General features: G+C 36.3%; 1 protein-coding gene across 1 annotated transcript; it reads right to left on the bottom strand.

The window, feature by feature from the left end:
• Nucleotides 1–5,477: 5,477 nt before the first annotated feature.
• Nucleotides 5,478–12,424, bottom strand: LOC755897 (probable bifunctional dTTP/UTP pyrophosphatase/methyltransferase protein). The gene is made up of 6 exons (XM_030981185.1): nt 12,228–12,424; nt 10,769–10,897; nt 7,886–7,927; nt 7,451–7,568; nt 6,485–6,590; nt 5,478–5,729 (listed from the first exon to the last, which is right to left on the bottom strand). The coding sequence occupies exons 1-6, from the start codon at nt 12,315–12,317 to the stop codon at nt 5,591–5,593; spliced, it is 624 nt and encodes a 207-aa protein (XP_030837045.1). The 5' UTR covers nt 12,318–12,424; the 3' UTR covers nt 5,478–5,590.
• Between the last annotated feature and the right edge of the window lie 26 nt (nt 12,425–12,450).

Here is a 12,450-nt window from a genome sequence, read left to right as displayed (position 1 = left end):
GATGATTCTATTTGTTTTTACGATTTGGAAATAGAAGAAGTTTTGATCCTCCTTCTACTTTCTTTTTCCATAAAATCATGGAAGGGATCATCAACTCTAGTGAAAAGAAGTTTTGTTTTATTCAGTTAAGTGGAACACGCCCATGTATGTTCAGAAAGAGACAACTTACCAAGAAAGGTGAACAAGTTCTTCAAGAGATTAATCATAAGTGCGTTCCATATTTGTCAGCATGATTATGAGATTAGAGGTTTCCCCCAGACACAACACTTTCGTAATTTGTGAACTACAGTTGGTATTCAGTTCTTATCCACAATCTATGAAGAAACAAACTGTTGGCATTTAAGTGTGTACAAGATGACTTAAATCTAATGGTGTAGCAATGAATGTTTTTCTACTGAATGTAATACAGCCAGAATGCTGCAATGGTATTAATGACCACATTCACCTATTGCCATTAGCATTTGTAAAACTTCATATATTTGATACAAGCACAATTTGTGACCACATGTACAACACTGCTAGGTCGGCAAAGGCAGAGTTTTGTCACCTTGCAATTTACGAACGCAATGTTGCAGGGGAAATAGGAAAAGTGTTTGCTACACTACATGTACCTTTGTGACTGCTTGTGTTTCTGTACATACATGCTATACTTTTATGTGTCATTCATTGTTCAAATCATGACATCATCATCTGTTTGTAGCCAGAAGGGTGTTAACTCTGTGTAAAATGATATGCACTAGTGCCCTTTTGGGTCCAAACAGATGATTTGGGGTACTGTGACATAGTATGTATCTCTGCTTATAGGCAAGCCAAGAGTCTTGAAATGGTTCCCTGTTGAAACAGGTTTTTCTTGCAATACTTTGAAGAAGACCAATCATCAAAATTATGCTCTATATGTTAAAGGTAAAGATCAGTTTTGGAAACGCCCGCCTCTCAAAAAATGAAATGGAAGCTCTTATTACCAATTATGTGAAAGAATATGTTTTGACCATTACGTAATGATACAAATTTTGGCGAGAAACGGCCTACTAATTGATATATTTGGTAAATTATTATATCTATTTGGACCTGATAGATATCCTGCACGTGTCGTGTAGCCCCATATACATCTTTCTGTGTGAGCGCTTTTAACTTTACCAGGATCTTATCATTTTGATGATTTCAGAACCTTGCAGTACACACCAATACTTATATGCTAGGTGATCAACCTTTTCTGATCGATTCCACCACGTTTCTTTCACAATGCAATCGCATGACCATAACTGGTCTTTATCTTTAAAATGTTAAACTAACTTTAAAACATTGGCTTCAAGATTACACATATGTCAAGAGATATGGTCTACATACCCAGATTGCACTCTGCATTAGGGGAAAGGGAATAATGACTACTTGTGAAAGTCAATGCACATGTATGAAAGTTAACTTCGAATTAACCTTCTGATATATAATATTTTTTACCTGCATGCCGATTGAGTGTCTCATATTTTCTAAATAAATACAAATTATTTTGAGGCGATTGGTCCCCTGTAAGTGCTACCGGTATCTGATTGTTACCCTGCACCAACCATGGTCATTATGTGTATACCTTTCTACGTATACTTTGCCTTATTGTATCACAGTGCTGTTGTTTCATTGTACAATTGTTGAAACAGACATGTAATGAACAAAGGCTTCAAAGGAGCTCTCCACACTCTCATTTATCCATGCGAACGATCTAATTATCTCAAGAAAAGGTGAATAATGATAAACAGATACGTGATTATCTTGCACATCAAAACTTGTTTTCAATACCCGTGAACAGAATAGTTTGTAGATTATTTGTCTTTTTATACAGGATTCACTATGTATTATGTTTGTTGGAAAAAGAGAGATTCTTTCTGAAAGACTTGAGGTGTGTCCCTTACTTTCATCACTACACTTGGTTCAACTTTTGAGTTATCTAAAAGTGCAATAATTTGTTCTTTAATATAAGGTTGTCCTTATTTTAGATTCTGGTCTGATGAAAATGATAAAGAGGAGAATATTGTGTAGCTTAAAAGCGAATTATGTACCTGTAGCACGAAACACTGTTAAATGTTCACAAGCATGATGAACAGGTCAAGTTGGTTAATTGTTGAGTATCATTCAAAATTGAATTCACGTAATTCTGACTGTTCAAAAACAGTGAAAAGTACTTTTATCCAAGAAATAACTAATTAAGGAGGAAAGAGTAATTTTTAAAATAATTTTGCTGAACTGAAACCAAAGTTTACTTAGCCAGATCCATTTTTGTATTCTCTATTTTGTTGAACCCAATCATTTGGTGATGATTTTAATTGCTCATGTATTATTAATTGTCCCAGCATCTATGTGTTGTATTAGGAGTCTGTCGACGCCTTTGTAAATAAATGTACATTAAGTTCTTGGTAAGCACAAATTATTTTGCTTGAATGTGAATTGGGAATTTTCATTTGTGATGTCAGTTGAAAAAAAAAAAGTGGCACTGGAGAGAGAAGAGAGAGATAGATAGAGAGAGAGAAGTAAGATAGAGATAAAGAGAAAGAGAGAATAAGGGAGAAAGAGAGGGAGGGGAGTGAGAAGAGAGAGCGATTGAGAAGAGAAAGAGAAAGATAGAGAGAGAGAGTGAGTGAGAAGAGAAAGAGTGAGTGAAAAGAGAAAGTGATAGAGAGGGAAAGTGAGTTAGAGAAAGAGAGAGAGTGAAAAGTGAAAGAGAGATAGGGGAGGAAGAGTAAGAGAAAGAAAGTGAGAAGAGAAAGAGAGAGTAAGAAGAGAAAAAAGTGAGTGAGAAGTGAGAGAGATGGAGAGAGAGAGTGAGTATGAAGAGAAAGGAGAGTGAGAGAGAGAGAGAGAGTGAGTGATAAGAGAAAGAGAGAATGAGAAGAGAAAGATAGATATAGATAGAGGAAGAGAAAGAGAGATAGAGGAGAGAGAGAGAGGGAGTGAGAAGAGAGGGAGTGAGAAGAGAAAGAATGAAAGCCTGTGAAGGTACTTGTAGGAAACAAAATTAATAAGAAATGTAATGGGAAAATGTACACGACGTTGACAAATAATGTGGTAAAATCAAAGAAAGTAGTCAATAGGTGAAACATGAAATAAACCTAAATGGATAGTCTGACCTGAACATATGAACTTATTATTTTCAATTAAAAGCACAAATTATGATAAAGATGAGCAGGTACTAAAGGGGTTTCTATTCAATATCTATTGAGAAATATAACAAAAATATCACTGAGGTTGTGTCAAAGTACCGGTAAAGATCTGTGTCATGGAGAGGGATGTTAAAAACATACATTCTTGCCCATAAAGTTGAAATAAATTGTTGATAACCTCTTTTCATGAAATTGTTGTGACATTATGGTTTATTCTAGAGACACAAATTTCTGAAAAGACATAAATTTCTGAAAAGATATAACCTCTACCTATCAAGAATAAACCATACTGTCACAATCACTTCATGAGAAGAGATAAGAAAACTATTTTCAACGTTATGGGCAATTTGTAAATGTCCACTAAAGTATTAAAGATACTATATCCCTTTTGCAGCCAACATCAAATTCTGTAGAACTTTGCAGGAATTATGAATATGTTATGTATGTCCTATCTGTGAAATTTAAACATGAGCAGTGTCCTAGTATTCAAATTATGCAAGGAAACCTGTTTACTTGCTAGACTTCACTGTCAGACACTATTGAGTGACTGACAGGCTTTTCTTTGGTTTGGGTAATAACATACATAGAATGATCTATAAAGGGTACATGAGCATTTGTCTACATCAATAACCCACTTCTTGTAATGGCCAAAATTAAACTGATTGAATCTTTGCGCAGCATAAAACGTACGACCATTGGGTACAATGGTCTGAAAATCAGACTATTACTTACTGGCTCTATAGCTCTTAAGTCGATTCGACAACTAATAGTCGTTGTTTTCCCACTTAATGACATTTTCAAGCCCAGTTTTTTTTAGGGAAGTTCTAAATTAGTATTATCTTTCAAACGCCGTTGGAATTTATCCTTTTCCTTTTGTTGGCCTGCAAATGGGACATAGTACCTTTAAAGGAACAATTGGGGGAAAATCACATTCTTTTGAAGAGGGTGTATGCATAAACATCATGCAGTTAAATGTAATCACACATCAATACGCCAGCTCACAAGTGATTTACTTTCCCCGAATAGCGCTTCTGAGTTATACAATGTATTGAAATCATCAAAATAGAGGTTTCATATATGTTTAGAGTTGTTACTATGGTTACAAGCCTTAGATAAGCTTTATGCTCATCAAGACTAACCACTTCTTAACAGGAATGTGCTTAATCTAAATACATTGAGGAAACTCAGAAAACATAAACTCTCTTTATTTAAAAATATTCAGTATTATTTATTTCTCCATATACAAAAATTGTAGGTAGTATTCAAAAGCAAAAGCAAACAAGAATCAATACATAGTACTGTTTATTTCACCACAGAAATGTTACAATGTAAAATGACACAAACCAAATGGCACAGGCGACAGCCCTTGGTGTTTGAGTAAAAGTGAATTTGAACCTGATGGAAACTGCTTCACAATTCTTGGAAGTAAACAAATTTGAATGGGGGTTAAAAGTGAAATCAAACTGCTTAAAATGGTAAAGAAAGCAAAATGATCCTATGATATTAATCATTATAAACAAGTCACAATCATACATGCAGGACTTCAACATTATTGTACAGGACTAATAGGAAATATTTGTCATTTATTGATTTAAAAAAGAAGTCATATGAAATTACTGAAAGAATGTATGTAGATAACATTTAGATAAAATCAAAGCATGTATCACCCTGAATTCACCTACATGTACTGGTCCAGATTAGCGGTTCAGACTTTCTAGATAGAGGATAGACGGTTTTGATGGTTTGTTTTCAAAGCGAGTATGCTTGTGAGCAATCAGGGAACTGACAGCTGTCATCTTCTCTGAGGGACTTGACAATGAGGATCAATAGGCCCGTCTTCACTATCTCGAGATTGCCAAATATCCAGCTATTTGAACTATCCCGATCGCAAACTATCCAGCTATTTGCGTCTTCATTAGAACGAAGTAGCAAATTAGCTGGATAGTTGGTCGGGATAATATCCCAAGATATCTCGGTCTAGTTTGCAAAATATCCCACTATTTCCGAACTAGCGGGATAGTTTGCGACCGTCTTCATTAGACCGAAGTCCGGAGTCAAATATCCCGATCCCATCATGCACAACGATTTCCGGTTTGCACATGCGATCTATATACCGCTCAGCGCGCTAGTACAACCACTGACCTCGAGTAAGCACGGAAAACCACAAACTAGACTGAGATATCTTGGGATATTATCCCGACCAACTATCCAGCTAATTTGCTACTTCGTTCTAATGAAGACGCAAATTAGCTGGATAGCTTGCGATCGGGATAGTTCAAATAGCTGGATATTTGGCAATCTCGAGATAGTGCAGACACGCCTAATGCCTTATCAAAGGCAATAGCGCTCTGACATGGTTTCAAACCTGCGACCTTACGTTAGTTACTCCCACAACGCTCTACCTATGATTGTGCCTCATGACTGGCAAGATGTATATAACATCAGTTTTTCCCAAACAGTTCCAGCATCTTACAACAGAAATGATGAAGCGGGAATCCCATCACATTAAAATAATCCCCCACAATGCCTTTCACCAGTGTTCCTCCGATTGCTTGGATACCATATCCTCCTGCTTTGTCCCTGTGAGTGATTATAATAACAAGATAAAAATCATTTTGATTTTGAGCAAAATATTAATCTCATGAACATACTAAGGAGAAACAATTCTTATACAGTATGCTACATGATGTCATTTTGAACAAGGGATAATTTAAAGACAAATTTAAAAAAAGAAGAAGATATATATCTCATATGGAGCTCACAATGTGGCAATTTCCTTAGCCAATAATTTACACTGAAAAAACAGAACAATCAAACCACATATGAAGTGATAAGAGGACTATAACTACTGTCTGTCACAAATCTAAATTCAATTTATGATGATTAGTAATACAAGTTAAGATATTACAGAATGATATACAATATTTATTAAATCATATGTGCTGCGGTAAACCTATATTAGTAGTTGCAATTCATATAGCGCCTTTTCCACTTTGAGATGCCATCCAAGAGTTAGTGCTGTAGTTAAAATATTTACAATTACCAAGCAGTGACAGTGAGAGTTCAATGAATGAGTGAATGAAACCTATAACCCATATGGGTCCATCATGCATTACATGTACCATTAAAAAAACATACTATTTATTGGTAACAACAAATAAAATATCATGAAAGCCTGTAGATCAAGAATACACCTCATATATTCACAGTGATTATACAAGCCCTATTCATTGACATATTATTTATTAAAACAAAATATGAGGATATGTTTCTCTTGAAGTGGTAAATATATCTTTGACTATGGTTTGTTTTGTTTATATGACACATAAACTTACATTGGTTCACCTGTTGCCACATAGCCTTTTACAATCTCAGGTGTCAGCTCAGCAAACATCACTTCAGTAGTCTCAAAGAATTGGATTGTTTTTAATTGCCCATTACCTGTCAGAGCAAAACAAACTAGTTAGATACAACTTTAGAAAAATTTGAAATTGACACTTTTGAATATATCACTGATATGAGAAAGTAGCTGAGCTAATTTTGGAATGAAATAAATATGTAATTCTTGAAATATTTAATTTCTACTTTTCTATACAATGTCGAATACTTTTTGGAATGTGTTGGCTGATGTGCATTGAGACCTAATTAATTCCCAACAACCTAATAACTCTGATAGGATAACAACAACACAGACATTTTTATACCAAACAAGAATGGGAGTTTAAAAAGAAATCTACATTATTGTAAATTATAGTTATATTATATTTATTTTAAAAAACATAACAATTTTACATTTTAGTTTCAAAATTCTGAAAATAAGATATTCTCAGAGCAGTACAACTTTTCTCATTAAATTTAAAGGCCACACATGATTGTGCCGGCCACTTCTTGCAAAAAAGGAGAAAAAGGAGGAGAAAAAGAAAAAAAGAAGAGAAAGAGAAAGAGAAAGAGAGAGAGAGAGAGAGAGAAAAAAAATAGAGAAAGACAAAGACAAAGAAAAATAGAGAAAGGGAAAGAGAAAGAGAAAGAGAAAGAGAAAGAGAATGAGAAAGAGAAAGAAAAATAAAGAAAGAGAAAAAGAAAAAAAAAAGAGAAAAAGAAAGAGAAAGAGAAAGAGAAAAATAGAAAGAGAAAAAGAACAAGGCACATGCAGAGGAGGAAGAGGAGGAGGAGGAGAAGAAGAAGAAGAAGAAGAAGTAGAAGAGAAAGACAAAGAAGAAGAATGTTGTGGTGTTTGACTTTCTATATAGACCTACAACATAAAACCTTTACATGTACGTTCGATCTTTAGGAATACCTACATGGTGTTATAAGTATAATGCCCGTATGAACTTTGTGTGTGGATCCACTCAGCTCTGTCAGCATCTCAATAGCACCCTTCTCACTTGGGGGCTTCTCCAGGATCTTGTTTCCAAGAGCCTAAAATTTAAAATAAAAAACATAAAATATATTTTCTCAAGTTACAATTAAAAAGGTGTTCTAAATCTCAAAAACATCCAAAATAAGTTATTCCTGATATCACAAAATCAGAATTAATTGTGTAAATATATGTTTCAACTTTTAATCCTAAACATTCTTTATTTGAAAGCTTATTAGGGCTACACATTTATGCAATATAATTTAGGATGATTCCCTCATGGGTGAAAAGAAAGGTGGGTCTAAACTAAACATAAACATGTAGTTTAATTACGATATATATGACAGCCATTTAATTAGCATTTATTGAATTCACTTACCACTACTGTGTCAGCACCAATGATCAGATCTGGCATTGAAGGCTGAAAATAGTTAAATAAGAAAATTAAGTGAAATTTACTCAACATCAATTTTAAGAGTTTAAAAGGGTATACACACTACATGCATGTATATCCCATCATTTTATATCATTGCTCTTAACATTTTGCCCATGTACACGGTTCAAATTATGTATACCATGCACTGGCGTACCTATGGGGGGGGGGGCAGGGGGGGGCAGAGTGCCCCCCTGACGGGCTCCAGGGGAAAAAAAGAAAAAGGGGAAAGAAAAGAAAAGAAAGGAAAGGAAAGAAAAAGAAAAAAGGAAAAGGGAAGAAAAAAAGGAAAGAAAGAGAAAAAAGGAAAGAAAGAGAAAAAAGGAAAAAAAGGAAAAGGAAAGAAAAAAGGAAGAAAAAGGGAAAAGAAAAAAAAAAGGAAAAAAATGGGGAAATTAAAAAAAAAAAGACCATGGCCGTACGCACCAGGGAGGGGGGGGGGGGGGCAGTTGACCCCAGATATTTTGAAAACGTACAGTTTTTTTCCTGAAAATGTAGTGTAGGCCTATACCAAATCCTTCAATTCTACTTTTGAAAATGCAAAAGTACCCTCATGACTAGTTCGGTCGCTCGAACTCCCTTCACTCCTTTTGCTTTTGAGATTCTTCGAAAACTTTTAACGCATCTTTCCCCCTCCCCCACCAGAAAAATATTCCGCATACGGCCCTGAAAAATTAAGACAAATGAAAATAGGAAAATATAAGTGATATAACAAATTTGAAACTCTTCGCTGGCGCGAACTGCTGTTTTCACTTGCTCGTCCCCCTGAAAAAAGAAAAGGATTAGCATTGCCTAGAATACAATTGTGCCTGCCCCGACGGGCCCCGACCTGCAACCATGGCAACAATAACACACAATGTATGTACCAAATGTTACTAAAAGAGACCAATTCATTTTTCTTGCTCGCTACACTCGCTCGCGAATAAAATGAATAGACATTGCTTTGAAAACAATTGTTCCCACCCTTGACCTGCAACAATATAATCAAAAATGGAAGAGTTTTTTTCGCCCTCTCGCCAAAAAGGAATTGAATCGCGTCGAACGCGATTGCGTCCATCCTGACCTGCACCAATAAAAACAAGTTTATTTATTAATACCGCTATGCTCGCTCGCCAAAATGGAATTGACACCGCTAACGTGCCCGCCCCAACCTGCAACAACCAGTTAATAATTATGTACCAAACGTTATTCAAAGAAGTTTTGGTGTGCTCGTGCTCGCCAAAACGGAATTAACACCACTAACGTGCCCGCCCCAACCTGCAACAACCAGTTAATAATTATGTACCAAACGTTATTCAAAGAAGTTTTGGTGTGCTCGTGCTCGCCAAAACGGAATTAACATCACCTTAGACATGATTGTGTAAGCCCTGCCCTGCAACAAAAAAATCTGAAATTTATGAACCAACTATCATTACAAAAATTTTGCTCGCTCGCTACGCTCGCTCGCCAAAATAGAAATAACACCGCTTTTAATAATCACGTCCCTGACATGGAACAATGAACCCAAGTTTATGTACCATATTTTCCCTATAAAAGAGAAGTGATTTTTTTTTCCTCGCTCGCTACACTCGCTTGCCAAAATAGAAATAACACCGCTTTTAATAATCATGTCCCTGACATGGAACAATAAACCCAAGTTTATGTACCATATTTTCCCTATAAAAGAGAAGTGATTTTTTTTGCTCGCTCGCTACGCTCGCTCGCCAAAATAGAAATAACACCGCTTTTAATAATCACGTCCCTGACATGGAACAATGAACCCAAGTTTATGTACCATATTTTCCCTATAAAAGAGAAGTGATTTTTTTTTCCTCGCTCGCTCGCCAAAATAGAAATAACACCGCTTTTAATAATCATGTCCCTGACATGGAACAATGAACCCAAGTTTTATTTACCATATTTTCCCTATAAAAGAGAAGTTATTTTTTTTTCGCTCGCTCGCTACGCTCGCTAGCTCGTGGAATTATGTGCCCACCACTAACCTGCTACAATATCATTAAAAAGAGAAATGTAGGGGGTTGCCTGCCCGCCAAAATGGGATTGACATTGGCTTTAACACGATTGTGCCCGCCCCGACCTGCAACAATGAAACAAATTTTATATAGCAATTCATTGAGAGAAAGATGTATTTTCGCTCGCTAGCTAAAATGGGTATAAAATTAGCCTAAACACAATATTGTTCCCACGCCCTGCATGGGACAATTGAACCAAGTTTATTTAAGTGACAATTATTAAAAAAGAAGTGATTTTTTTCTTGCTCGCTATGCTCGTTTGCAAAAAAATGAAATTAACGTCGCTAACAAGTGAATGTTCCCACCCCCAACTTGCAACAATACCAGTTTATATACCAAACGTTACTTAAAGATTTTTTTTGCTCGCTCGCTCGCTCGCCAGAAGTGAAAATTAGTATCGCCTTTTTTGTTTGTTTCGGTCGCTTGCCCCCCCTGACGGAGTACCCCAGGTACGCCACTGATACCATGCACTCTTTCAAATATTCATCAAAATAGGATAATATTAGATTGCTTGCCTGTCTTTCATTTCCCTACCATAGTGAATGGTGAATGGTGGTGGTTCTATTTTACATGACTGCTAAGAAAGCATAAATGCTTGTAAGTAACCAGATAAGCAACCAGATGGCTGACGGCAATGTACCTGGCCTAGCTACATAATAATATCTTACCCCTTTTAACCTGTCCGCTACCTCCAAGGCTTTCCCTCTCGCTGTCTCCTGAACATAGTCTTCTGGTGTGAATGAACCCTTAATTGTCAACATTCTCTTTCATTTCCTTACCATACAGTGAATGAATGCAATAGACCTATGTATCTTACCCCTTTTAACCTCTCTGCTACCTCCAATGCTTTCCCTCTCGCTGTCTCCTGAACATAGTCTTCTGGTGTGAATGAACCCTTGTCAAGATTCTCTTCAAAAGTAGATGAAATAACTTCAAACTTCAAACCCTGTACAAGAAAAAACAAAGAACGGATGCAGTGATATGTGATTCATTCAGTTTTAAAAAAAAATCGCTAACTAAAAGCCCCAAATCATAAATTTGTAGTAGGCCTATTTCATTTTTTCTTCGATCATATTAAGTCTTTTTAGCTAGAGGCTAGAGCCTGGATGAGGTCTGTCAACTCTAGCTGCCCAAACTAGAATACAGTTTCTAAACCTTAGCGAGCCATAGACCGAATTTTCCGTCTCTTTCGTTCGTTAGCCTCTTATTGGGGTAGGGTCGGCTCTCTCTTTAGAGACGGAAGCCGTTTATACACATGTCCTTGCTAACGCCACGGCCAGTCCTGGTCGTAGCGTTTTGCCCCCAAAATCCCCCAAAATGTCATTTTACCTCGAGCATGTTATATTGTAAATTAGGCCTAGGCTATAATAAATCAGTTCCACTTACCAACTTGACTGAAATAATCAGTTTAATAGTCCCTTTTTAGGAAATTATGGGTCAAAATCGGAATCCATGTTGAAAAAGATGGATTTCGATTTTGACCCATAATTTCCTAAAAAGGGACTATTAAACTGATTATTTCAGTCAAGTTGGTAAGTGGAACTGATTTATTATAGCCTAGGTCTAATTTACAATATAACATGCTCGAGGTAAAATGACATTTTGGGGGATTTTGGGGGCAAAACGCTACGACCAGGACTGGCCGTGGCGTTAGCAAGGACATGTGTATAAACGGCTTCCGTCTCTAAAGAGAGAGCCGACCCTACCCCAATAAGAGGCTAACGAACGAAAGAGACGGAAAATTCGGTCTAAGCGAGCCAGTGATCAATAAATTAAAGACCATTTTTGCATAGTATATTATTAGACATATATTTTGTACATATATACACAGGAGCAAAATATAGGGATACAAAATTTGGTCAATTTTATTTTGGTCGATCATTAGCTGACCATTAGACAGACGTACGTACAATTCGCAAACAGGATCGATGTGACGGAGGAAATTCAGCAGGGATTTCTTCAGTTACATGTACATGCTAGTTTTTTTGTTGTCATTTTCAATCACCTGGGAAACACAAAACTGATTTATTATTGTCATTTTCGAGGTCGATAACATATGGAGCGTGATTGAAAAGTTGGCGTTTCAACTAGTTTCAACTAGTTTCAACATACCGGTAATAATCTTTTTATTCACTTTTTAAAAATATTTATCTCCCAATTTTTGTGTACTAGTTAGCCTATAAAATATGTAGGGTGTGCACAATTTTTTAATTTTTAATTTATGCCGAAGCCTGTAGGTTTCGCGCTTGCATCGAGTGCGAACTGGGAATACTCACGATACGAGAGAGAATATCTTTTCGTCTTGGCGATCCTGATGCCAAAACAATTCTCTTCCCTCCTAAGTTGGATAATATTGGCTGCAACATCTCAATTCTGTACTAGCTAGCTCTCAATCCAGTCTTCACTTCAGATGTATGTATTCAGTGCAGCTGCAGTGTACTAGAGTCTAGATCTTAGTATATCAATCAAAACACTGCATCACCCACGAGTATGCATGAG

Source organism: Strongylocentrotus purpuratus, unplaced genomic scaffold, assembly GCF_000002235.5.
Source record: "Strongylocentrotus purpuratus isolate Spur 01 unplaced genomic scaffold, Spur_5.0 spur5_scaffold_11, whole genome shotgun sequence".
NCBI lineage: Eukaryota > Metazoa > Echinodermata > Echinoidea > Camarodonta > Strongylocentrotidae > Strongylocentrotus > Strongylocentrotus purpuratus.
The sequence above is the reverse complement of the archived record's forward strand: the minus strand, read 5'-3'. Positions and strand labels throughout refer to the sequence as shown.